The following is a 26211-nucleotide window of genomic DNA, read 5'->3' on the forward strand; positions in this document are numbered from 1 at the left end:
AGTCTCCTTTTTCCACATACTGTAATTGAATCAAGATGCAATGGCTCTGTAAATGAGTGGTATGAGAAGACCCCCATTTGGTAAATCCATTTTGCCTTTCTCCTTGTTTGGATGACCAGTAAATCTTTTTCATTTAACCCAGACCTGTGCCAGTCTTCCCAGATGCCCAGGGTCCTTTGTCATTAAATCACAACTTTTTCAAATGTATACTATATTCAGGCACAGTGAGTATTTTCCCTGCCTCTAGTGGAAGTTGGTACCTGAGACAATAAAGAGTTAAATGATGTGCCTAAAGTCACAAGGAGACACAGTGTGAGTGAGCACTGTCACTACTCTATTAGTGTCCTCTGTAACTTTTTAAAGACTCATGTGATAGTGTCTACCCTCCAATTCTTATGTATCAAAGTTAATTTTAAACATCAATCATAGGTTACTAGAATTAGGTCTAAAGCTTCATCTTTACGTTATTTCAGAACTCGGAAGGGGTGGGGGGTTGCATACCATCTGGTCCTCATGGTTTGTTATTCTTTAGGGACCTTTTTTTTATCAAGCCACGGTTAGCAAGTGCCATGTGGCAAATGCACCAAAGTCTCATAAATGTGTATGAGGCAAGTCTCATTCTTTAGCAAGGAAGCTCTGGATTGAGAGAGCACTAGATAAAATTAAGAGGTAATAGGCTGAGGAGGAATCTAGGAAATACTATATAGAAAGGGTGGTAGATGCGTGGAATAGTCTCCCAGTAAAGGTGATAGAGACAGACTAGAATTCTGGAAGCTGCACCTTCAAAAAGATATAAAAAGGATGGAGGAAGGCTACTAAAATGGTGTGGTCTTCATAATAAAGCGCATGGGGACAAACTTAAAAAATCTCAATATGTATTCTTTGGAGCAAAGGCGGGAGAGGGGAGATATGATAGAAACGTTTAAATACCTACATAATATAAATTTGCATGAGTCGAGTCTCTCATTTGAAAATAAACTTTGCAATGAGAGGGCATAGGATGAAGTTAAGAGGTGATAGGCTCAGGAGTAATCTGAGGAAATATTTTTTTTACAGAAAGGGTGGAAGATGTGTGGAACAGTCTCCCAGAAGAGGCGCTGTTTTCCGAATGGCTGCCATAGGTTCTCGCAGGACTCACGAGAACTTATGGCAGCCATTCGGAAAGCAGTAAAGGGCAGAGCAGGAGAGTGTAAAGCTTGCTCCTGATGTTCATGCTGCTGATCTCTGCGCTGCAGGCCGGGAAATAAGGAGGAGCCTCCGAGGCCTATCTGCAAGATACCGTTAGGTGCCGCAGCAGGGAGGGAAGCTGGTTGGAGCTGCTGGGCCCACGAGCAAGGGAGGTGGGCTGGAGCTGACGGACCCACGAGCAGGGGGCAGGATTAAAAAAGGGGTGGGGGGCTGGCTGGCTGGCCTGGGGCAGGCTGACTTGGGGTGGGCTGGCTTGTGGCTTCCTACCATTAGACGTGCCCACCACTAGATGTACCCTGTCCCGGCCTACCACCAGAGGGGGGACAGAGTACAGGGCACACTATTTGGTTCAGATTTTATTTTCTTGTTTTTTCCTTCTCTAGAGGTGGGTGTGTCTTATGGTCAGGTGCGTCTTATGGAGCAAAAAATACTGTATTTGTAATTTTATGTTATGAAGATTGTAATCTGGAGCATTTTTACATAGATGCTAGATGTCTATACATAATTGCATGTATATGACCTTTTTACATTTAAAAAAATGCTTTGACCTTTTTAAGGTTTTAATGTAAATATATTACAAATTCTTTAAAATGTATTGCAAACAGAAATCTATAACTTTCTGAAAGATATGTACATTTTTCCATTTGAATTGTATCCCATACTTCCTGTAACCATTCATTTTGATTGGGTGCCCATCCACCTTTCTTGTGTTTTACTGTGCTTACAGGCCGGCTTTTATCAAGCTGAACTAGAGGTTTTTAGTGCAGGCTGGGCAGTAAATGCTCCCATACTCATAGGATTCCTGAGTGTCAGAGCACTTACCTTGCTGTCCCACGCTAATAACGTCTAGCACAGCTTGATAAAAGAGGGGGATAATTAGTTATCATTGGATATTTATTTATTTACCCCCACCTCCTTTTATCAAGTTGCACTAGAGGTTTTTAGCGCAGGACAGTATTATGGGGCAAAGACCTGGAAAAACTAATTATAAACGCAAATAACACCTAAAGACATACCTGTTCTTGAAATACGTAGGTAGTGAATCTGCACAATCTCCCACCTCAATCCCCCCATCACAACCGTTCCCTTAACCCTTTCAGGACCATAAGGATCGTAGGCCAATTTTTGTGGTTTTGACGACATTTATATGGTGAAAAGGGCTTGCAGATGCCAAAAAATTGATTTTTTTGTGAAATATCATTATTTTTATTTAAAAAAATCACACTTCTGGCTTATGGACAGTGTGGCAAGTGAATCTTCTCGTCAATCTGGCAACGACGCTAATGAATGAATGTCGGAACCAGTTTGTTTACATAAAGGCAGTATCATATGGAATCCGTACATATCAAATTTAGAACTATAGACTATCCCAATCAAAATTGATAGGATTTTAAAGTTATGGGACAAATATGTCCCTTGGTCCTGAAAGGGTTAAACTGCTAGCCACTATTCATCAACTATGTAAGTTTTACTCTATTTGTAGCATCTTTCTAAACACTATAGAACTTCACGGTCCTGCGGTATATAAACTGTTATTATTATAAGTGCTTATTTATTTGTCATATCCCACTATAAAAAAATCTACATAAGAACAATCATAAATGTGATATAAAATGAAACATTTTTCATTAACTATTAATTATTATACAGTACTTCATATCTTTTTAAAAAAGGTTTCCACAAATAGTGATGTCTAAAACGCTCAATTGTCCAATGAGGTTATTCCAAAGATTCACCCCAGCTACTGAAATTCCTGATTTCCTCATTGTTTTGTGGTGTTATTACAAAAATTAAATAAATTTATGATAACAACAAGAAAATCTATAATTCCCATACACAAAAAGCACCATTTCAAAGAATGTGAACTTCGAAGATGTATTGGCAGCATACAAATAAAAATTGTATTGTAGGAATGGGACTCGCGCCTGCGCACTAAGTCGGTTGAAGCTTTGAAGCCGAGGAGAGGCAACGTTTCTGCGCAAACGAGACGGTAGGTGTAGGTGAGGCGCCTGCGCAGAAGAGACGGAGAACTCGGAGGCTAGGTAAGGCGCCTACGCGGAAGAGACTGAGAGCCCGGAAGTTAGGTGAGACGCCTGCGCTGAAGAGACGGAGAGCCCGGAAGTTAGGTGAGACGCCTGCGCTGAAGAGACTGAGAGCCCGGATGCTAGATGAGGCGCCTGCGCACAAGAGACGGAGAGTGCGGAGGTTTAAGTGAGGCGCCTGCGCTGTGTCTGCTGTCGGTGGTTTCCCGCCTCCTTATTCCGGTGAGAGTATGGCTTCGTCGCGCTCTGTTCTTTGGTTTTCCCTTGGAGATCAGAGCCCAATTGGGCACCAGGCCTAGATCTCTTCTAATTTGGGCGCCTCTCTTACTCCCCCATTGCTTTATGTGTAAGCCCGCTGGGGACAGGCAACAATAGCTCCTGTACCTGACTGGGGGGGGGGGAAGCTAAATTCTGTTTCATGCCTTTTAGAGAAATATAAAACAAGGTCTGCATTTAAGGAGGATAATGCTTTATAGATCAATGAAAGTGAGGCATAGGCAAGGCAGGATTAACCAATAGGACAAGTAGGCACGTGCCTAGGGCCCAAAATGGTCAGGGGGGCCCAATGAAGGCGGGCATCAACATTGTTTTTTCCAAATGGCGATGGGCCCCCCCCCATCGACGGAAAGTAAGACAAGCAAGCAACGCAACGGGAACTGTAATTGTGCAAGCGGTGCCGCTTGCCCAAAGCTTCCCTCTGACGCAGCTTCCTGTTTTCGCCTGGGCGCATGGTGGGGGCGGGGCAGCGGGCCCAGTGTACTTGTGTGCCTAGGGGCCCTCAATGAATTAATCCTTCCTTGGGCACAGGGATGATGCCCCTTAAGAGCGACTTCTGTATCACCAATTGGGATGCAGTCACTGTTATAGAACTTAGTTGTGATTTCAGAGCTTTTGTTGGTTATAGATCTTATTATTGTGCATTTTGTTTGTGGTGATGATCTTATGTAATGTAATGTAATGTAATGTAATTTATTTCTTATATACCGCTACATCCGTTAGGTTCTAAGCGGTTTACAGAAAATATACATTAAGATTAGAAATAGGAAAGGTACTTGAAAAATTCCCTTACTGTCCCGAAGGCTCACAATCTAACTAAAGTACCTGGAGGGTAATAGAGAAGTGAAAAGTAGAGTTAGAGGAAAAATAAAAATAAAATAAACATTTTAACAAGATTTTAGTTTCCAGAAAAAGGGCTTCTTCAGGGAAGAGACTTGGCCGACAGTCCCAGGATGTCTATGTCTCCTCCCCTGCGATGTTCTCCCATCCATGCATTCCCTCCCAGACACACTGCCCGTGCCCCAGCCGCTCCAAGGAGGCTGCCCCAGATGAGGCCCACGATGAATGCAGGATTCTCTCCTCTGCGGGAAAGCCGCCCGGAGCCGACAGTCGATCTTCATAGCGGATTGCAGGGGGGGAAGAGTTCACACTCTTGGTAGGATCGGGTCTGTGTTCTCTCGGTGGTTGTGGCTGGTCTCGTTGCTGCTTAGGTGTAAAAGCAGTTGATCTCCACTGCTGCTGATATTTAAAAGCAGGCAGATTGATCTCTCCAATGGACTGCAGGGGGAGGAGTTCACAATCCTGGCAGGATCGGGTCTGTGGGCTCTTGGTGGTTGCGGTAGGTCTTGCTGCTGCTTGTATGTAAAAGCAGTTGTTTTTCTACTGCTGCTGATATTTAAAGCAGGTAGATTGATCTCTTAAACGGGATATAAGGGGAGGAGCTCTCGATAGTGGCGGCTGGTCTTGGTGCTGTTTAGGTGTAAAAGCAGTTGATCTCCCAATGCTGCTGATATTTAAAAGCAGGCAGATTGATCTCTCCAACGAATTGTATGGTGAAGAGCACACACGCCTGGCAGGATTGGGACAAAGGCTCTCGATAGTGGTGGCTGGTCTTGGTGCTGTTTAGGTGTAAAAGCAGTTGATCTCCTCCTTCTGATGATATTTAAAAGCAAGCAGATTGATTTTTCCAACGGAATGCTGGGGGAAGAGCTTACTTGTCTGGCTGGATCAGGGCAAAGGGCTCTCGGTAATGGTGGCTGGTCCTGTTGCTGCTTAGGTGTAAAAAACAGTTGATCTTCCTAGTGGACTGCAGAGGGAAGTGGAGCTCACACTCTTGGTTGGATCGGGTCTGTGGGCTCTTGGTAGTTGCGGATAGTTCCGCTGCTGCTGAGGTGTAAAAGCAGTTGATTTCCCACTGTTGCTGATATTTAAAAGCAGGTAGATTGATCTCTCCAATGGACTGCAGAGGGAGGAGCTCACATGCCTGGCTGGATCGGGGCAAAGGGCTCTTGGTAGTGGTGGCTGGTCCTGCTGCTGCTTAGGTGTAAAAGCAGTTGATTTTCCTAGCGGACTGCAGGGAGGGTGGAGCTCATATTTTTGCAGGATCGGGACTGTGGGTTTTTGGTGGGTTGGTCCCGTTGCTGCTGGGTGTAAAAGCAATTGATCTCCCACTGCTGCTGATATTTAAAAGCAGGCAGATTGTCCAGGGAGAGGAGCTCTGCCTGTTTTGTTCTCTGCCTGGAAGGTTTGATACTTGGATTATAAATATTTTAAATAATTAAATATTTAAAATATTTAAGATGGACACCCTGAAGGAAAGGAGAGATGGGTGCTATGAAATAGACATTCAAATATTTAAAAGATATTAATATACAAACAAAAGTTTTCCAGACGAGGGTAGGTGGTAAAACTAGAGGAAATGAATTTAGATTGTGGGGGAGGGATGACTTGGGGATAACATCAAGAAGGTGTTGGATATTTTTTTTTTTTTTTTTTCGAAGAGGGTGGTAGATACCTGGAATGTCCTTCTGCAGCTGTTGAAGATGAAAATGGTAACGGAGTTAAAAGATACATGGAATAAACACAAAGGAAGCCTGTATGAAAGGTATAGAACCAAACCAGCTTAGATGTGATTAGATGATAAGGTTTCAGGTTTATTTTAAAATTTGATATACCGCCTTATCAAATTTCAAAGCGGATTTACATAATATAAAAACAAAGTATAAAAAGAGCATACATTAAAAACAAATTACAAATAATGCTACAAATAATCAAACGCATTGACAAACATTGACTTACCGATACAGGATGGAAAAGGGCAGAAATACAATTTGTAAAAAGAGTAAGCGGGGGAGAAGGACCAGAACAAAAGGAAGGGGAACAATAAAATAAATAGTCTAATATTTTGTAAAATAGGCTAAAATGATTAAAAAATGGCATGGAACAGGTTTCCATTACCGTCCTTAGAAGGACTATTATACACCGAAAGCATCTTTAAAAAGAAAGACCTTCAAGTTACTTTTAAATTTATCAAGGGATGTAATTTCTCTTATATAATTTGGTGCTGAATTCCAGATAGTAGGGGCCATAACAGAAAAAATGCTAGTACGCATAGTGTTAATATATCTTAAAGAGGGGATGGATAGCAAGTTTTGATTAGATGAGCGTAATGTACGATGGGGGATAAGTAGCCTGTTAATAAAATCAGGTTGGCCGGAAGTTATGGTCTTTTATGTCAGTAACAATATTTTATAGGAAATTCGATGATCTATAGGCAGCCAGTGAGCATTGATCAAAAGAGGTGCGACATGATCCTATTTTCGTGCTTTTGAAATAATTTTAATGGCAGTATTTTGAATAATTTGAAGACGTTTTATTTCTGTCTTAGTGATTCCTTTGAATAGTGCATTACTGTAATCTAAACATGAAATAACGAGCGAATGAATAAGAATATTTAATGAAGATTGATCTAATAAGGTGGCAAGAGATCTAATCATTCGAAGACGGTAGAAACATTTCTTAGCTACTAAACTTATTTGTTCATGGAACGAGAGTTTTCTGTCGAAAGTAACAGTGCCAGGCAGACTTCTGAGGTCTGTGTCCTGAAAATGGTAAGGAAAAATCAAGATCAATTATGCATATGGAGTATCACATCGTACCTTATACTATGAGTTTATCTTGTAGGGAAGACTGGACTAAACAGGTACTGTTGTCATATTACTTGGTAGATCTCCTAGATGTCACAAACTAGTGATTTAGTACATAAGAACATAAGAGTTGCCATACTGGGACAGACTGAAGGTCCATCAAGCCCAGTATCCTTTTTCCAACAGTAGCTAACCCAGGTCACAAGTATCTGGCAAGATCCTATTTATTATTTCTAAAGCCCTCCAAAACGCATGCAGCACTGTACATTAAACAAAGGTGAATTTATATATGATACTTAGGTGGTAATTACAAGGATCTTAAAAGATGGAGGGAGTAGGGTAGTAAGAAGGAATGACAGATATGGGTACTTTATAAATTGGCAGAGTAGGACTTAAATGCAGCTTCCATGACATCCATGTAATTTGTTTTAGGAAATTACCCAAACCTTTCTTGAACTCTGCTAAGCTAACTGCTTTCACTACATTCTCTTGCAACAAATTCTGGCATTTAATTACTCGTTGAATGAAGAAATATTTTCTCCAGTTTGTTTAAAATCTACTGCTATTACAGCTACTACCGTGCTACTACTAATTTCTATAGTGCTGCTAAACACATGCAGCACTGTACTTCACAACATAGACGTGACAGTCCCTGCTTAAAAGAGCTTACAATCTAGTCAAGACATACAAACTGGACAAAAAGGTGCATCTATACACAGTGCTCAGGTGGGAGAATTTCAAAGTAGTTTCATCGCATGTCCCCTAGTCCTAGTATTTTTGGAAAGAGTAAACAAGCGATTCACATCTACTCATTCCACTCCACCCGGTGTTTTATAGAGCTCTATTATATCTTCCCTGAGGCCGTCTCTTTTCCAGACTGAAGTGCCCAAGCCGCTTCAATCTTTCCTCATGGGGAAGTCGTCCCATCACTTATCGCCCTTCTCCGTACTTTTTATAGTCTAGTCTGTCTGCTACCTTTGCTGTATCATAGCCCATATAGGACATCTTGATAGCTTGTAACATATGTGTTCAAGTGGAAAAGATTCAGTGGTGCTCTACTAACAGCCATGAACCTATTATATGTTTTTCTAAGACAGCTCTACAGTATCTGTATCACTTATTGTCTTGGGTTTCCAAACTTTTCTGTCAGAATACATCTCAGTGTTGCTCCAGTGGATGACCTTTCAGCTTCAATTGCAGTACAAAGAGTTTGCACAAACTGTGCAGGTGGATAGAGAGTCTTTTGGTGCAAGATGAAGTGAATACACTGACACTCCTTGCATGACACAAGGAGGTTGGCACTGTGTTCCACCATTAAAATTCTGAATGTGTGGTCCAGTTTGATGCATACTAGTGAGAATGGGGCTGGAGCCATCATAGTCATTTGTTTATTGGCATATGATATACTGCCCTGTTTTGGAGAAGTTCAGGGTGGTGTACAGCTTTTTTTTCTGTCCAATATTTTAAGTATTTTCCCTTTCTGTTTTGGTGGGTTTAAAATCTAATTACAGTATAGTACCTGGAGGGTACCTTGAGTATTGCTATATATGGTTTCGGTCACTCTCTGATGGGATGATATAACTTATGAGTTGTAATCTAAGGATCTTAGTGTAATTGTACCAGAAAATTTAGGAATCTTATTGTAAGCTACAATGAATCCTTGTCGAAATTGGATGGGATGGTAATTGTGTAATCTGCCTAGATTGATAAAAATAGAATATAAATTTTATAAATAAATGATAGAAGGGGTGGGGGCTGTTGGCTTCTGCTGGCACTATATCATATTGTGTTAAGGGCATGATTTATTAAGGTCTTTTCCTGTAAACAAAGAATAGGAATGCAGTCTAGTAAACTGAACCATAAAGAAGCTGTGGAACGGGCTAGATTGTGGAAGGCCTGTTGACAACAAGCTCGTAATCCAAATTTATCAAGGCCTGTTCAAGAAGGTTAAATGATATTTTTCCTTCTATTCTTTTGTAGGTTGCTTCAGAGTACAAGATGCCACGGAAAAGGAGGAAGGGTAATATAGAAGGAGCTGGCTTGCAGACCTTGGAGGGTGAGGAGGAGGCTGAAGAAGAAGAAGACTGTGAAGAACGAGAGCAGAGAAGCTTGAGAGGTGTTAAGAAGTGCAGTTCTGTGGATGCTTGTATTGTTATATCTGACAGCGAAGGAGAGGTCAGTGATGGAGAAGGCATGAGGAGGCTGCTTTCTGCACTGAGATCTGTAATGACAGCAGTTTTTCGGAGCCCATGTTCCTAAAGGAGAATTGGTTATGGTGGGAAGTGCGAGATCTGTTATGAATGTATTATTGTGATTTGCTCAGGATGCCATAGATGGGTCACATATGAAGTAGAGAGTTGCGCAGGGACAGAAATCCCACCCGTCCCCGCCAAAGTCCCACCCGTCCCCGCGAGGAATCCCACCCGTCCCCGTGAGGAATCCTTCCGTCCCCACCCGTCCCCGCGAGGAATCCCCTCCGTCCCCGCCCGTCCCTATAAACTTCAGAAATAGTTATTTCATTTAATTATGCTACTGAATTAAAGGCTCTGGTAGAAACCCATTTACAAATAAGCAAAAAGACTTTATTAATTTGAAAATATTAATTGGGAAGAATACATACTTTGTAAACGGGTTTCTACCAGAGCCTCTAATGTTTATAAATTTTTATCAACACAACTAATATACTACTTTATCCTGAAGCAAAAAAAAAAAAAAAAAAAGAAATAGAATTCTTTTCCTACCTTTGTTACCTGGTTTCTGCTTTCCTCATGTTCTCATTCAATTCCTTCCATCCACTGTCTCTCTTCCTTCTGCATCTTCCATTTGCTCTGTTACTGTGCCTCTCGCTTTCTTCCCCCTTCCAAATTGGTCTGGCACCCATCTTCTTCTCTCCGCTCCCCCCATAGTCTGGCATCTGTCTTCTTCCCTGCCAGCGTCTTCTCCCTACTCTCTCTTCCTCATTTCCTTTCAGTGTCCTTCTCCCCCCCATCTTCCCCATGTCTTTTCAGCGTCCTTCTCCCTCTCTGTCTTCCCCATGGCCTTTCAGCATCCTTCTCCACCCCTTTGTCTTCCCCATGTGCTTTTAGCATCCTTCTCCCCCCTCTGTCTTCCACAAGTGCTTTCAGAGTCCTTCCCCACCCCGCCCTTCCCATGGCCTTTCAGCGTCCTTCTCCACCCCTTTGTATTCTCCCATGTGCTTTCAGCGTCCTTCTCCCTCCTCTGTCTTCAAGTGCTTTCAGAGTCCTTCCCCCCCCCTCCTGTCTTCACCATGGCCTTTCAGCGTCCTTCTCCCCCTCCTTCTCTACCGCCCCGGGTGCAGCACAGCCGGCCAGGTCCCCTTACTTTTGTGGCACTTCCCCGACCGACCGACAACAGCCCCGGTCCGACAAACCTCCCTGCCCTTAACCGCAAATCTAAATTACCTTCTTACAGCTGCTGTAAGAAGGTAATTTAGATTCGCGGCTACAGGGCAGGGAGGATTGTCGGACCCGGGCTGTTATCGGTCGGTCAGGGAAGTGCCACAAAAGTAAGGGGACCTGGCCGGCTGTGCTGCAACCGGGGCGGGGCGGACCGCCCCCCTCCCTTGGTAGCCACTCGAACCGCGAGGCTACTCTCCTTCTCCTTACCTGCCCTGCCTGCAGCACAGAGCCGAGCGGAAGTCTTCCCGACGTCAGCGCTGATGTCGGAGGGAGGGAGGGCTTTGTTTAAGCCCTCCCTCCCCTCCGACGTCAGCGCTGACGTCGGGAAGACTTCCGTTCGGCTCTGTGCTGCAAGCAGAGAAGGTAGGGAGAAGAAGAGCCGCGCGACTGAGTACATCCAGCCCCGCAGGAGCCCCGCGACCCTAGGGGGCGTCCCCATGGGATACCCGCGACCCTAGGGGGCGTCCCCACGGGATCCCCGCGACCCTAGGGGCGTCCCCACGGGATCCCCGTGACCCGAAGGGGGAACCCGCGGGATGCCCACGGGTCCCGCGGGATTCCCGTCGTCCCCGTTCCCGTGCAGCTCTCTAATATGAAGTCTTAATGGATGCCAGATGTCCTCACTACCTACATGAGAAAATTGTAATTCTAATAGTGGATGTCTTAGGATTTTATTTTTTATTCCGGTGGAGGCTCGGGTAATTTTTAAGTTGGGATGTTTATATTATAAAGTAGCTTTTGGACTTGCTCCATGATATTTTGTTGACAGATTTGATATTCTGTTGGAAAGGAGTCAGACCAGTGGTCCAGCTAGCCCAGTAACCTCAGTGGCCAATCCAAGTCACCAGTACCTGGCAAAACACCAAATAGTGGCAACATTTGATGCTACCGATCCCAGGGCAAGCAGTGACTTCCCCCATGTCTATCTCAATAGCAGACTATGCACTTTTCCTCTTGGAACTTGTCCAAAACTTTCTTAAGCTCCAGCTACACTAACAACTGTAACCACATCCTCTGGCAATGAGTTCCAGAGCTTAACTATATTTCCTCCTATTTGTTTTAAAAGTATTCTCTGGCTTTTGTACTTTTTGAAAAGGAGAAAAAATGATTTGCTCTTACCCATTCTATACCACTCAAGATTTTGTAGTCAATCATATCCCTGTTCAAACATTTCTTTTCCAACCTCTTTATTCTTTTCTCTTATGGGAGGAGTTCCAACTTCTTTATCATTTGGTCGCTCTTCTTTGAACCTTTTTTAATTGTGTTACATCTTTTTTGAGACACGGCAACCAGAGCTGATGCATTACTCAGTCTTATTTATCACCCTTTTCCTAATAATTGGTAGCATCTAGTTTGCTTTTTTGCCACAGCCATATACTGCCTTAAGTGAATTCAGGGATACTGCCTATAAGAACAAGGTCAGAAAAGGTTTCTGTATAATCAAAAGAGCTGACCCCCAAAGGTAATCTGTCTGCAGAGAGTGATCAAAAATAATTTATATAAAGTGCTCAGAGTTATGAAACTCTGAAGGGAAGGCTGAAAAACCTCCCTGTAGTAAGAGTTCACCTTCCAGTCATTGCAACTACATAAAATTTTTGATCATGCTCAAAGACTTGGTGTGGCTTAGAATGGTATTAAAATCTTTCATAAGAGCATAAGCAATGCCTCTGCTGGGTCAGACCTGAGGTCCATCGTGCCCAGCAGCCCGCTCACGCGGCGGCCCAACAGGTCCAGGACCTTTGCAGTAACCCTTCTATCCCCCTTTCAGGCAGGAAATTGTCCAATCCTTTCTTAAACCCCAATACCATACCCTGCCCTATTATGTCCTCTGGAAGCGCGTTCCAGGTGTCCACCACACACTGGGTAAAGAAGAACTTCCTAGCATTTGTTTTGAGTCTGTCCCCTTTCAGTTTTTACGAATGCCCTCTTTCAATAATTCAAAATTCAGTAATTCGCACCAGTTGGGTCTCCTGAGGCAGGGATTGAAACGGGGCCACGTTGGGACTCCATAAACCCTGTTTTCAAGCTAAGTGAATGTACTTTCATCATATAAATGCAGTGACTATTTGCATGATTGATATATGAAGAGAGAGAAGATATTACATTTTGAATTATTGAAAGATTTTAATACCATTCTAAGCCACACAAGTCTTTGAGCGTGATCAAAAATTTTATGTAGTTGCAATGACTGGAAGGTGAACTCTTACTACAGGGAGGTTTTTCAGCCTTCCCTTCAGAGTTTCATATCTCTGAGCACTTTATATAAATTCTTTTTGATCACTCTCTGCAGACAGATTACCTTTGGGGGGTCAGCTCTTTTGATTATACAGCCATATATTGGGCAGAAGAAGTGTAGTATCTACAATGATACCCAGATCTTTTTCTTGGGTGCTGACTTCTAAGATGGACCCTAGCATAAGGTAACTATGATTTGGATTTGTCTTCCTGATGTGCATCACTTTGCATTTGTCCACATTAAATTTCATCTGCCGTTTGGATGCCCAGCCTTCCAATTTCCTGCAATTTTTCACAGTCCTCCTGTGTTTTGACAATTTTGAATAGTTTTGTGTCATCTGCATGGTTTCTTCCACATTTCTTTGTGTGTTGGCTATGGCTGCGAGTGTTGTGGGAGCTACTTTACAAGTGACAACATGTTGCTGTGTTTTTGAGATGCACCTGTAAATGTTCCTTCAGGCGGGATAGGTGCTTTTTGAGTATTTTATAATACAGCATAATCCTTACATGTAGCAGTTCTTACACTTGGAGCAGTTGTAATGTGGGGGAGCTTTCAAGGAGGGTCATATTACACTGATACATGTGTTTGTTTTATAGAGGGCAGTATAATGTATGTGTGTACCTCTTCGGCCAACCATAATACCATAGTACCTTTGATAACAAAAAAACTGCCCGCACATCTTTTATTTTACTTTTTTATAATTCTTTATTGATTTTCCATACTTCAAAAGTGCAATACGTGAATATATAACACATAAAACATCAATTTAAGCACATCCACTTACAATTATATATATATATATATATATATATATATATATATATATATATATATATATATATATATATAATATATATAACCACTCATTTTCTCCCCCCCACTCAAATGATTATACAATAAAACATAGCAACATTTATTTGCCCAGTAACCTTACCCTCTTCATATTAATAATATCTTCCCAGCCTTCCTCACACCCCAAGTGTAACTACTCTAGGGTGAAATTAGGACAGAAATATCCCCCCACTCTATTTTATCATTTTGTCATGGTAATCACAGTTTCATTTGGGGTTAGCGCTTTAGAAATGATAACTAGTAGTAAATCTATTTAAGTGATATCCTGCTTTACATGACCTGAAGTAAACCAGCATGTTGTTGGTATTTCATAGTGTGACTCTGACTAGATTGCAAAATGACTAAGTAATAAATGAAAAGATGCTGCTATTCATGCAATGGTTCCTTCTAATACAGCAGGAGATGTTGGAGAAGAATGGATTGCAGAACAGAAGAACCAAACTGCACCTGGACAGAGTCAAGTTGGCAGCCAAAAGAAGAGTTGCACGTAGGTGTGGCCCAGAAGGCCATCATAGCCAGGCATTTCAGTTTGTGTGTAGAGTTTTATTCAAACGCAAGAGTTCCTGAACGAGCTGGCAGTATACTGCTTGTCTGTCCAGGTACTCCTTTTGGCTTATTTATGATTTTATAAGGGCGCATAAAATTCTGCTTTGCTGGGGGGAGTAAAACTAGAACTAGATTTCAAAATATGTAGGATTCTTGGGAGAAGGGTATTTCCAGCAAGGTCAATATTTATTTTAAAATGTATATACCATATAAATCCTATACGGTTTACATAACAACAGTCATAAATATTAGATGGTACAAGGTTAGAAGTGACTGTGACTTTGCCAAAATTGTGACTGTGTAATTGGGTGGTTTACCTAGTCCTACTTTCGTGTTGTGATCAGACTTGACAGAAGAATAACTCTTCATATGAAATATGTAAGCAAAAATCTTTTTCTTCATAGTTTTCCATGTCAGTGACTCTACAATCATTTATTACATTAATATTTTGTGTTGTTATTGCAATCTGCTGAGAAATGGGTTTTCTGGATCAACGGCAATTTTTTCTGTTCCTCCAGTTTGCCTTGGGAACCCGTCCCCTTCTTATTCTCTACTCTTCCTTCCAAACCTATCTTGCACTTAGGACGGGGTGGACGCTTAGCATGTGTCGTTTTTTAAAATTCCAAAACATAGTAATTTTCACTTTATGAAGTTTTACTAATCTGGAGCATGAAAAGGCAAAAAGAATAATGGATACTTTGACAATCTGTTGCTGTCTCTGAGATCTTGTTGTCAATTTGAGGTGACTGTGGCTTTGTGTTACGATTGAGCCTCAAAGTAAAGCTTATTTCTTCTTGTAGAAATGACAGAGGAGGAACAGCTAGCTCTAGCTGTGAAAATGAGTGAACAAGAAGCCAGTGATATGAACTCACAGCAGGAGAAGGAAGAGGAGCTCTTGAGGAAGGCCATTGCAGCAAGCCTTAATGTAAATTTCCAAAAGAGTTTGAAAGCTTATTTTATTAGTAAGGCTTTTCATCATATGTGAGTGACAGTTTTAATAAGACTGCTTAATCTGTTTAGGACTGAAGATATGATATTTAAGACTATTGGTATGGTATGATTTTTGTGTGTTATATTTGTAACCCGCTTGGAACTTTGGACATGCAGGATATAAATGTGTTAAATAAAAAATAAAATAACTGTTTAACATGCATCTCTCATCATCATTCCCTCCCCCACCCTTTGCAAGGGAGAAAAGTGGCAGCATTGGCATTTCTCCTATATTCATGTACAATCATGTGAAAAAATTAGGACACCCCATGAAATATTCAGTTCTTTCTTAAGAAATGTTCACTTATTGATGTCAGATTATTTTTTTAAATTTATCTCTGGAAAAGAAAGCGATGTAATTGCAGGTAAACAACAAAAAGTTTTCCTTGTTTGCTCATGAAACAAAAGATATCCACAAAAATGTGTATTCTAACTGAGGAATATATTAGGACCCCCCTCCCCCCCCCCCCCCACACATACATAGCCTCCCACTTAAAGTGGCTCAAATCACACACGGGTTTCACATCAGGTGCACATGATTAGAACATCGGTACTCAGCATTTTGAAGGAGGTTTGCCCTACTTAAACCTCAGACATTTAGTTTGGTGTGCTCATGACTGCTGCAGTGAGAGTGAACACCATGGTGAGATCAAAAGAGCTTTCTTAGGCCTTCAGAAAGAAGCTTGTAGCAGCTTAGAAGTCTGATAAGGGATTTTTAAAAGATCTTGAAAGAATTCAACATTAGCCATTCCACAGTACGGAAAATAATGTACAAGTGGAGGACTTTCTAAATAACTGCCAACATGTCCAGGTCTGGCCATCCAAGCAAGTTGACCCCCATTGCAGACCTCAAGATGCTAAAAAAAGTCTTTAAAACCCTAAAATGTCATCACGGGACCTACAGCAGGCTCTTGCTACTGTTGATGTGAAAGTGTTTGCCTCTACAATCAGAAAGAGACTGCACAAATTTAACTTGCATGGGAGGTATGCAAGGAGGAAACCTTTGTTCTCTAAGAGGAACATCAAGGCCAGACTGAAGTTTGCCAGAGAGAATGTAGACAAACACCCAGAACTTCTGGAATAGTGCTCTATGGACAGATGAGTCTAAAATTGAATTATTTGGACACCAGAAAAGAGGACGTGTTTGGCATATACCTAATACAGCATTCCAGGAAAAGAACCTCATACCAACTATGAAGCATTAAGGTGGAACTCATTGAGGTGGAACTGTCATGGTTTGAGGATGCTTTGCTGCAGCAGGACCTGGCCAGCTCACCATCATAGAATCCACCATGAATTCTACTGTGTATCAGAGGGTGCTTGAGGAACATGTGAGACCATCTGTAAGAAAATGAAAGCGGAACTGGACCCTGCAACATGACAATGACCCAAAACATCTCAATAAATACACCAAGGACTGGCTAAAAACTAAGAAATGGAGAGTCCTGGAGTGGTTGAGTGAAAGCCCTGATCTTAATCCCATTGAGATGCTGTGGGGTGATTTGAAACGGGCTGTACATGCAAGAAACCCCTCAAACATTTCACAGCTGAAAGAATTCAGAGACTGGTAGATGGCTACAAGAAGCATTTCACTGCAGTTATTTCAGCCAAAGGGGGTAACACTAGCTATTATGGTGTAGGGTGTCCTAATTTATTCCTCAGTTAGAATACACATTTTTGTGGATATCTTTTGTTTCATGAGTAAATCGAGGAACATTTTTGTTGTTTACCTGCAATTACATCACTTCTGACTTGGGGTCCCATTCCAAAGTTCGATCTGGGTCCCTTTTGTCTTACGACTTGGCTCTTGAAAGAGAATGCCTAAGTAAGAAAGGTTATTCAGATAAGATGGTCTCCACCCTCTTAGGTTCTCGGAGAATTTTGACCTCTTGGGCTTATGTGCGAGTTTTGTATCTCCTTTGAGGTGTGGTTGTGTTCCTCTTTGAGGCATCTCTGCCTCACATCTTAGAGTTCTTGCAGGATGGCCTGGACCGGAGCCTTACCTGGTCCTCCTTCAGGGTTCAAATTGTGGCTTTGTCTTCTTTTTGCGGTCTGTTGCACGGTCTTCATTTAGCCTCTTCTCCGGGTGTGATTCATTTCTTGAGAGTGGTGAAATTGCTCCGTCCTTCGGTTCTGGCCTGGGATCTCAATCTGGTTCTTTCTGTGCTTGTGTGTCCTCCTTTCGAGCCTCTGGGTTCCTACACGTTGAAGGACCTTTACTCTTAGGTGGTTTTCCTGGTGGCTTTTACGTCAGCGAGGTGCGCTTCTGAACTGCAGACCTTTTCGTGTAGAACTTCCTTCCTGGAGTTTTCCAGGGAGTGGGTTGTGCTATGGCTAGTTCCATCGTTTCTGCTGAAGGTGGTTTAGCCTTTTCATGTCAACCAGTCTGTTGTCCTTGCGGTCTTAGGTAGTCGGGAGGGCTCTCTGGAGCAGAGACAGTTGCGCAAATTGGATGTCTATAGAGTCCTTTGCGCTTATGTTCAGCGGACTCAGGAGTTCCGGCAGTTGGATCGTCTTTTTGTCCTTTTAGCGGGTCCTCTTAAGGGGATGGTACTTCCAAGGCTACAATTGTGCGCTTGATCAAGGAGGCTATTGCTTCAGCATACCTTCTTCAAAAGAAACCTGTTCCGGAATTTCTCAAAGCTCATTTCACATGGGGTAGGCAGCTTCTTGGGCTGAGTCTTCTCTTGTGCCTGTGGTTTGGTCTTCTCTCCATTCCTTTGTGTGACACTACCGTGTGGACATTCGGTCGCGTCAGGATGTGGTGTTCGGTGAGTGTGTTTTTGTGTCAGCCCTTTGGGGTCCCACCCATGATGGGTACTGCTTTGGTACGTCCCATCTGTTTCTGTGCTGGTCTGGAGGGACACTAAAAAGGAGAACTTAGGTTCTTACCTGCTAATTTTCTTTCTTTTAGTCCCTCCAGACCTGCACAACCCCCACCCTGTTGTTTTTATTGTTGGGGCTGTTTGCGCGGGCAGTTTTGGTTTTTGCTGCGGGTTCTAGTATTTTTCTAGGGCCGGGGAGAATTGAAGAACAGCGGCTGTGGCTCGGCTGGCTTAGCTGGCGAGCTGTGGGGACCTTCTTCCTTCGGGAATTTCTCCTCTGCATTTTCCAACAGCATTTTTTGGGTATGTTATTGGTTACTCCTTTCGGAGTATTGTTTTTTCTCTCTGTTGTTTCCAGTTCTTGGTTCTGCTTGGCTATTCGGCAGACTGAGGGAAATATGAGAGGAGGGGCTAGGATATACTGTCCCAAAGTTTTGTTTTCAGTCTCCACCTGCTGGTCATGATTAGATATATACCCAATCGTAAAGTTAACCTCTACTGGTCTGGAGAAGCTAAAAGAAAGTAAATTAGCAGGTAAGAACCTAATTTCTCCTTATTTGGGTAATGTGAGATATAGCTGTATTACAGGGAATGATGATCGGCATAACTAAAAAGTCTAGAGCCCAGTTTGTTCAAATGAAACCCCAGAGAAGATAGATACACATTAAATAATGTGGGGGAGAGTGGGGAACCCTGAGGGACAAAAGGTTATATTTCTCAATCTTTCTCATACATTTTCACTACAATCTGGAATGAACTTCCTTTCCAGATTAGAACACTTCTCTCTCTCTAAACTTTTAGAAAATCTTTGAAGACATTACTTTTTCAACAGTCATTGATTGATTGATTATTCTAAATTGAGGTCAGAAGACTTATGTTATGTCAACTAAATTAGTATTTTTTTAATTTGTTTTGAGTCTTTACCTCTCATAAAATTCGTTATGTAAACGGAGTCGAGCCCCTGGTATAGGAGCTTACCCGGTATATAAACCTAAGGATTGGATTGGATTACTGAAATCTCTTGGAGTGGTTCTAAAAGGAGGCTAGAAGGAAAGGCCGACTGAATTTCTCTCTGCCCCCTGAGCAGGAGTTGCCTCTTCGTCTGGATTTCCCCTCCACCTGTAGACTTATCTGGGAACAATCCCTTCTAGTCTAGGCATGAACATAATGGGTCAGATTAGTTTCACCTCCCTTTTTGGTAGACCCTGGTATGGCCCCATCTCTTCTGTTAAGGTGGGTTCTGGGATTTGGAGACTGGTGTAGGATGGCACGTGCTGACAGAACTTGACCGTAAGGCATTCAGCAGGCTGCTTCATCTTTGCTCTCTTGATCTGCCATTTTGATTGTGAGCTGGTTTTATGCTTGTTTTCATTTTTTTTCTTGACTCCATCATGAGTCGACCAGCTTTTTCCTTTAGCAATGTTCTGCTATTATCCATATAATCCTTGATAAGACAGGAATATAAAGTGTGTATATATTTGGCAATAGTCTCTCGGAAAGTGAGGGAGCCATGTGGCAAAGAAATTGCAAGATTTGGAAGCAAGGAATAAGGAAAAAGTTGACTCCAGAAATCTTCCTTGCATACTGTTTATTCAAGCAGAGTAGATTGCTTTCAGGCAGTGCAATATCACTACTAGTGTAGAGAATTTCCTTCTAATAACGCCAGAACTTTTTTTTTTAAATTCTTTATTCACTTATAATTTACAACAAGTGTACAATAAATAACAAACACGTAAGATACAGCATCACTTGAAAATCAGCAAGATTTCAACAAGAAAATTTAACCCAGAACTTCTTTTTGATCATAAGCAGTTTCATAATAGTTACTGGAAGGTAGTTGAAGATGATGCAACTTCCCTCTTATAGCATGTCGGTGCTAGAGTTGTGGTTCTTCGCCTCCCTCATAAATATGCTCAGCTTTCCTCTTCAGCCTCCTCCTTTCCATTTTAATTAGTATTTTGTTTTCATAGACTCGTCATTTCAGAATTGTATACCATAAAATGTTTTCTTTGAAATCCTTAAAACATTGTATGCCCCCCTCCTTTTTTTATAAAAATTTTCCAAGGTCTACTTACTTCACAATTGACTGAAATAATTTGTTTTTTTGCATAGTGATTTAAATTTGATGATACACTACACCAGATATTCTGTTCATTGATGTTAGATACTGCTTTTTCCCTAAAAAAAAGTCCCAGGGTAGTTAGTGAAATAATCTGATCAAAACCACAAGCAAAAACAAAATATATGAATTTAAGAAAACTGAACCACACATTTAGTGCCTAAATCTAAATCTTTAAATTCTTTCTAACTGCAAAATAAGAACAGATGAATCTGTCTCAGGAACCACCTTGAAGGTAAATGAGCAGTTTGGCATTGGATGTACCTGGGGCTTATAATCACATGAACAAGGAAAGCAGAGTGATGTGGCTCACAAGGGCATATTACAATACTGGACCTATTGTGACCCATCCAACTTTTGGCATTGGCGTGTTGAACTTCATAATCTGGCAGTCAGAGTCTCAGGATGCACCGGGGAGGGGAAGGCCCGTCATTTTGAAGAGGTGTGCTAGCTGGCCAAAGGGAGTAGACATTCCTCCGGCCAGCCATCTGAAAATAAGGTAAAGGGGGGGGGGTTGTTAGAGGCATGGAGAAGGGGTTGCATGATGCCAGGAGAGCGTGGACAACTCTCCTGCTGCCGAGGAGAGTTGGGTGGGAGAGATTGGGCATCTCTTCTGCTGCGGGGTGTGTGTTGATTGGGCATCTCTCTCGCTGCCGAGAGGAGATGGGGGGTGTTTGGCAGCGGGAGACATTGGGCATCTCTCCCGCTGTTGTATTTTGGTTTTTTTTTTTTGTTTTCTGCACGTGCCTATCACTGTAACCAGCAATGGGCACAATCAAATTTAGCGAGTCTTTGCTACTCTCTGCCAACCTCTTTTGCATAAGTGATTTTTGAGAATGACTCTTTTTTACATTCGCTACTAACAATTAGCAACCCTTTGGTTTTTTAGCGTTTTTTTTTTTTGAAACTGGCCCCGAGTGTAATAAGGACTGCACAGCTCACTTGTCCCATAGCCAAAAGTGAGTGTGTCTGTCGCCACCTGCTGGCAGAGGAGAGAAAACCCATCTGTTTCTGTGCCGGTCTGGAGGGACTAAAAGAAAGAAAATTAGCAGGTAAAGACTTAATTTCTTCTTCACTGGGAACCCAGTGACAAAGCCTGGTTCTGCGGGTTCAGATTCCTACTCACTTTTGTCGCATTTACATCTGCTGCCTAATACCTTCCTTTTCCCAGCTCATGCATCTTCTCTTGGTCTGTAAAACACTTCTAGTTGTCAGGATTAATAGATTCAGGTGATGTGTGGACTGGAGAAAGCAACAGAGGCAGCTAGGATTCATTCAGCTGGTGCAGATGTTAGGTTAAGTGTATGTGGGAAGTTATGGGTTATGTGAGCAAGCCTAATGCTGTACTAGAATCTTCTTCCTGAAATCTGCACTTAAATACAAATTAAAATCATTGATACACTTTGTATGAAATTACTGTTGCTTATGGGTTTGTTTTTTTTCCCAATATCAGAGTGGAGACCATTCAGTGAAGACTTGAGTGAGAGCCCCACTGAATTCCCTAATCCTTCTTGTATTTTGGTTTACAGGAGTGAGAAATGCTATGTATGCAAGTCCTTGGTGCTTCTGCGTGAATACCAAAGCCATGTGGACAACTGCCTACAGACTGCTGTCCTGGAGACTCAAGGAAGCCGCAGACTGAGAAGTGCTAAGGTGAGTAAAGTGGAACTGGTAGATGTGAATCACTTGTTCACTCTTTTCAAAAACACTAGGACTAAGGGGCAAGCAATCAAGCTACTAAGTAGCAGATTAAAAACAATCTGTAGAAAATATTTCTTCACTCAACTCTGGAATTTGATGCCAGAGAATGTAGTGAAAGCAGTTAGCTTAGCACGGTTTAAAAAAGATTTGGATAATTTCCTAAAAAGATGAACTTTGGGAAATTCACTGCTGATTCCTAGGATAAGCAGCATAAAATCTGTTTTACTACTTGAATCTTGCCAGGTACTTGGGACCTGGGTTGGCCACTGTTGGAAAGAAATGGGATCCTGGGCTTGATGGACCTTCGGTCTGTCCCAGTATGGCAGCTCTTATGTTCTTATGAGTAAGAGACTAATACAGCATTTGTAATGTCAGAAGAATCTCTGCTCTGTGATTGAATGCTGGGGGTTCTGCCTTGTATGCCTGCTCTGGTGGGTGTAAGTCTTGTAGCGCAGGGATGTAATTTCTGCAGTTGAAAAGCATCATTTATGAAAGCTGTGTGTGTTGTGTTGGAAATGTGACGCTTCTGCTATTGCACAGTTCAGCTTGCTGTGGAAAGTTGATATATCCACCTCGAAAACATAAGAATAGTCTTACTGGGTTAGACCAGTGGTCCATCAAGTCCAATAACCAATCCAGGTTCCTAATACCTGGCCAAGACATTGGAAAGGCCAATGCTGCTTCCCGTCTTTTGGATGCATTGTTTGTTTTCTTTAGTGAATAGCTAGCTTGCACTTTGCACTTTACTTTTCTGTTCATTTTTGACAGGAGGTGGGAAGAAGTGAAGGAAGACTGCTCAGTATGTTGGAGCAATCTGAACCCAAGTGTGCAGGTAGGAGGGGAGTCAGACCAGCACTCCAGATACAAGTGGGGATGGACCCATGTCAGAGGCCTTTTCTACATCAGTAGCTAGCACAAGATCAGGCTGAATTGAGAATGTTTCGAATAATGATGAAAGCAAACGGAGCACATGTTGGGGCAACGTACACACACATTAGCAGCTGAGTCCATATTTTGTTCCTCTAAGCAGAGCATAGGAGGAATTTGACTTGGTCACTCACAAAAATACTGACTCAACCCAAACGAAATCCAATTACCATATGTGTGATAGTGTGTTGGTTTTTTTGTGCTATATACATAAATGCATTTGTAATACTGGGATAAAAAATTGTTGCTTTATGAACTTGTCACTCATACAAACCAATGTTGCCCCCCACCTGCCTGGAGCAGTCGCATGCATATGCGTTAGATTAGACAAATATTGGAACGTATCATTTAAACTTCTGCAAGTGATTGTTATTTCACAGCTGGTGCAATTCCCCATTAACCATGCATTTGGCAATGTGATCCCCTTAACTCTGCTACACTTTTTTTTTAAGTGCTTCCTTTCCAACAAAGAAGAAAAAAAGTTGTAACTGCTTCATGTTTGTACATAATGAAAAAACCCATCACGAGGTCTTGACTAATGCTAGCTACCTCCTCCATTGACCCTATGTGAAAACCAAGGAGCGGGTTGGACTTTTTGCCTCTGGGTTTGATAGCTAATAATTTTATTAGCATTGGATTGGAATGTGCAGTGTGCTACATAGGGCAGCTATAATAGCACAGAAAACTTGCATAAAACCCACTCTATTATGCTTTTTCTCACTCTTTTGCAAACCTTGTGGCCTTTTTCCTCTCTGTGATAGATGCTGAAGTGAAAAGCAGTGGCCCGGAATTAGGAACACGAAGGTGAGTTGGGTTGCTCCCCCTGCACTGTGTATTGGCACTGCTTGATTAAGTTACTACATTTCAGTCTCAGCTGTGTAGGATACTGCAGCAAATCACCCCCCCCCCCCCCCAGTAAAGCTGTCCATTTTTCAGGAGTTTATTCTCTGGAACCTGGTGTATGGAGGGCATGATGGAGAAAGGGGTGTTAAGCTGTGCTGGGGGCTGTGGAGAGAGAAGAGACTGACTCGGGCTGGTGGCAGAGGCAGTGACAAGCTGTACTTGGGATGGAGGATGAGGAGGTCTCATCCCAGCCCACGTGATTGCTCTTCTTACATTGTGTATGTTTCTTTCCCTCCCCCCCCAGGTCATTTACATCTCATGTGGAGGATAAAGATGATTCAGCTGAATGCAGTTACCGTGCTTGCAGCCCTACTTCTGACTTCCAGCTCAGCGATTCTCCCATCAAAGCTTTTGTTGCTATCTCGGAGGTCACAGACTGCCTGGTTGATTTTAAAAAGCAGTTTAGTCGAAGGCCAAATAGCAGAGATCTCAGGAGAAAAAGGAGGACTTAAGAGACAAAGATCCCAAGGCAGGAGGGGAACAGACAATGGCCAATAAAGATTGGAGTTTCGGAGCAAGCCATGTATCAGAAGGAGCACACTTCTGTTTTTATCTTTTCTGTAAATAGAAATATGGATAATGCCAAGGATTTATTCTGCATTTTATATTAGCTGCTTTCTTATGCTAGCCCTAGTAAATTATAGCTGTGCATTTTTTAAAGACAAGCAATAAAAAAAGAAAGCCGTTTATTACAGGAGAAGTGATAAATATAGCAAATGTAAGAGAACATGCTTTCTGGCCAGAGATTTTACCTGTAAGCCCCTCAGCTGCTGCCTTCTGGCTCCCCCTCTTTGTTCTGCTGCAATCACTCTCTGATGGGTCAGAGCAAGAAATAGCAATGTCTTCATCCTTTTCAAGTTCTCAACATAGAAATGTGCAGTTCTAATGAAGAAAAGAGTCTGTAGCTGCCTGCTAATGGTGTTCAGCTTTGGACTCTGCAGTTCCATAGCATGCTTTGCTTGTCAACCGGCCATGCTGTTTACATTCCTTATCTTCCGTAAAACCTAGATGAAATAAAAGAAACTCTCAGAATTAGGGACATGTTGAAGTAGCCCCCTGATAGGTGCAGACTCTTCCTCAGTTAGCCCTAAATTTCCTCTTCTGTATGGGGCTCTGATAAAGCCGTGCTTTTCATGCATCCTTATGTCCTTGTGATGCTCTGATGTCTGGGATTCCTGACTGCAGTACTGATCTAAGATCTCTTCAGCTGTCTGGGTTGTACTTGCTTTCTGTATCACGGGGTATCCGATTGTGCTCTCTTACAGGTGCAACTTACTTCAACTAATAATAAATGAGAAGGAAAAATGGATTTTATGCATAATCTTATTTCAACTTTCCTCCAGCCCTTCCAAAGATTTGGTAACAGAATAAGACACTAAACCTTTTGCTTAATGGTCAAGTGCACAAGTCAGCAGTAGATTTGTAATGTAATGTAATTTATTTCTTATATACCGCTAAACTCCGTTAGGATTCTAAGCGGTTTACAGAAAAAAAACAGACAATAGGGTGCATTAAAATTATAAGTAAAATAAATATAAAAATAAAATAGGTACAGCTATTGGGTCAGTGGTACTTTGCAGAATTCTCTGGAGGGGGGCACTGACCCTGTCTTCTGAAAGGGAGCATGGGCATGATTTATCCATTGCAGGCTGGGTATACTTTGCGTTATTGAGCAATGCTCTGTCCTCGCTTATTATTAGCCACATTTGGTAGCTGTTATGCAAATATCCTCTTTTCTGCTTCTTGCAACACTTTGCAAAATTGAATGTAAGAATGTGGTTTCTACATTTTAGCCATTATTTTGCTAAGGAAGAGAGTGACTCTCTTCATCATGTAGATGAGATGAGATGGCAACTTCTCCAGCCCCTTAACCATTTTAGTCGCTCTTCTCTGGACTCTTTCGAGTAGTACTATGTCCTTCTTCATGTACGGCGATCAGTGCTGTATGCAGTACTCCAGGTGAGGGCACACCATGTCCCAGTACAGCGGCATGATAACCTTCTCCGATCTGTTTGTGATCCCCTTCTTTATCATTCCAAGCATTCTGTTCGCCCTTTTTGCTGCCACACATTGCGTGGACAGCTTCATTGACTTGAGGCATAGAAGTCACCAGTATCCTCAAAGTGCTTTGAAGTGACTGCCACTTATCTTCCCAGGAACTGAAAGGAGTGCACCAGCCTCTACTGAGTTGAGACAAGGTCACTGATATTAGCTCAATATCCTTGAAAGACATGATCAACCCTGCTGAATCCTAGCCGTCATTGATGACAACCCTTGAGGAACAGTTTCAGTCAATGCTCCAAGAAGAGATGGGGACAGGAAGCTATGGCATCAACGACATTGATATCTGCAACTCAGGTGTCTATTGGCCCATGCACTGCCACTGGGAAGCACCCTGATACTGAGGCTTTGAAGGGTAGTGTAACTGATTGACACTGGTTCAGTGTACATCTCCAGTCCTGGGGGGAGGTCTACAGTACCTCAATGCACCTGTCCTAAGCTTGACCATGGAGACAGTTGTGCGATGCAGACAGAGATTC

At 42.3% G+C, this 26211-nt stretch overlaps 2 protein-coding genes across 3 annotated transcripts; both read left to right on the plus strand.

The window, feature by feature from the left end:
• Nucleotides 1-3299: 3299 nt before the first annotated feature.
• Nucleotides 3300-15357, plus strand: LOC117351792 (BRCA1-A complex subunit RAP80-like). Of its 2 annotated transcripts, none has more exons than XM_033927606.1 (4): nucleotides 3300-3452; nucleotides 9134-9328; nucleotides 14057-14147; nucleotides 15007-15357. In XM_033927606.1, exons 1-4 carry the CDS (start codon nucleotides 3357-3359, stop codon nucleotides 15189-15191), a joined length of 567 nt encoding a protein of 188 aa, XP_033783497.1. In that variant the 5' UTR covers nucleotides 3300-3356; the 3' UTR covers nucleotides 15192-15357. The 2 variants fall into 2 exon arrangements, with proteins under 2 accessions (XP_033783497.1, XP_033783498.1); XM_033927607.1 differs by having other exon boundaries at nucleotides 14060-14147.
• Nucleotides 15358-21550: 6193 nt separating this feature from the next.
• LOC117351532 (BRCA1-A complex subunit RAP80-like) lies at nucleotides 21551-24363 on the plus strand. The gene is made up of 4 exons (XM_033926914.1): nucleotides 21551-21793; nucleotides 22610-22673; nucleotides 23530-23572; nucleotides 23916-24363. The coding sequence occupies exons 1-4, from the start codon at nucleotides 21566-21568 to the stop codon at nucleotides 24121-24123; spliced, it is 543 nt and encodes a 180-aa protein (XP_033782805.1). The 5' UTR covers nucleotides 21551-21565; the 3' UTR covers nucleotides 24124-24363.
• Nucleotides 24364-26211: the final 1848 nt, after the last annotated feature.

The sequence above is a fragment of the Geotrypetes seraphini genome, chromosome 18 (assembly GCF_902459505.1).
Source record: "Geotrypetes seraphini chromosome 18, aGeoSer1.1, whole genome shotgun sequence".
In the NCBI taxonomy this organism is placed as follows: Eukaryota; Metazoa; Chordata; class Amphibia; order Gymnophiona; family Dermophiidae; genus Geotrypetes; species Geotrypetes seraphini.

Coding starts and splice junctions, on each gene's coding strand:
- LOC117351532 (XM_033926914.1), top strand. CDS start 21,566: ATGGGTTTGTTTTTTTTCCCAATATCAGAGTGGAGACCATTCAGTGAA. Junction 21,794..22,609: donor GCAGACTGAGAAGTGCTAAG/GTGAGTAAAGTG, acceptor CATTTTTGACAG/GAGGTGGGAAGAAGTGAAGG. Junction 23,573..23,915: donor CCGGAATTAGGAACACGAAG/GTGAGTTGGGTT, acceptor CTCCCCCCCCAG/GTCATTTACATCTCATGTGG.
- LOC117351792 (XM_033927606.1), top strand. CDS start 3,357: ATGAGGCGCCTGCGCACAAGAGACGGAGAGTGCGGAGGTTTAAGTGAG. Junction 3,453..9,133: donor TTTCCCGCCTCCTTATTCCG/GTGAGAGTATGG, acceptor ATTCTTTTGTAG/GTTGCTTCAGAGTACAAGAT. Junction 9,329..14,056: donor TATCTGACAGCGAAGGAGAG/GTCAGTGATGGA, acceptor CTTCTAATACAG/CAGGAGATGTTGGAGAAGAA.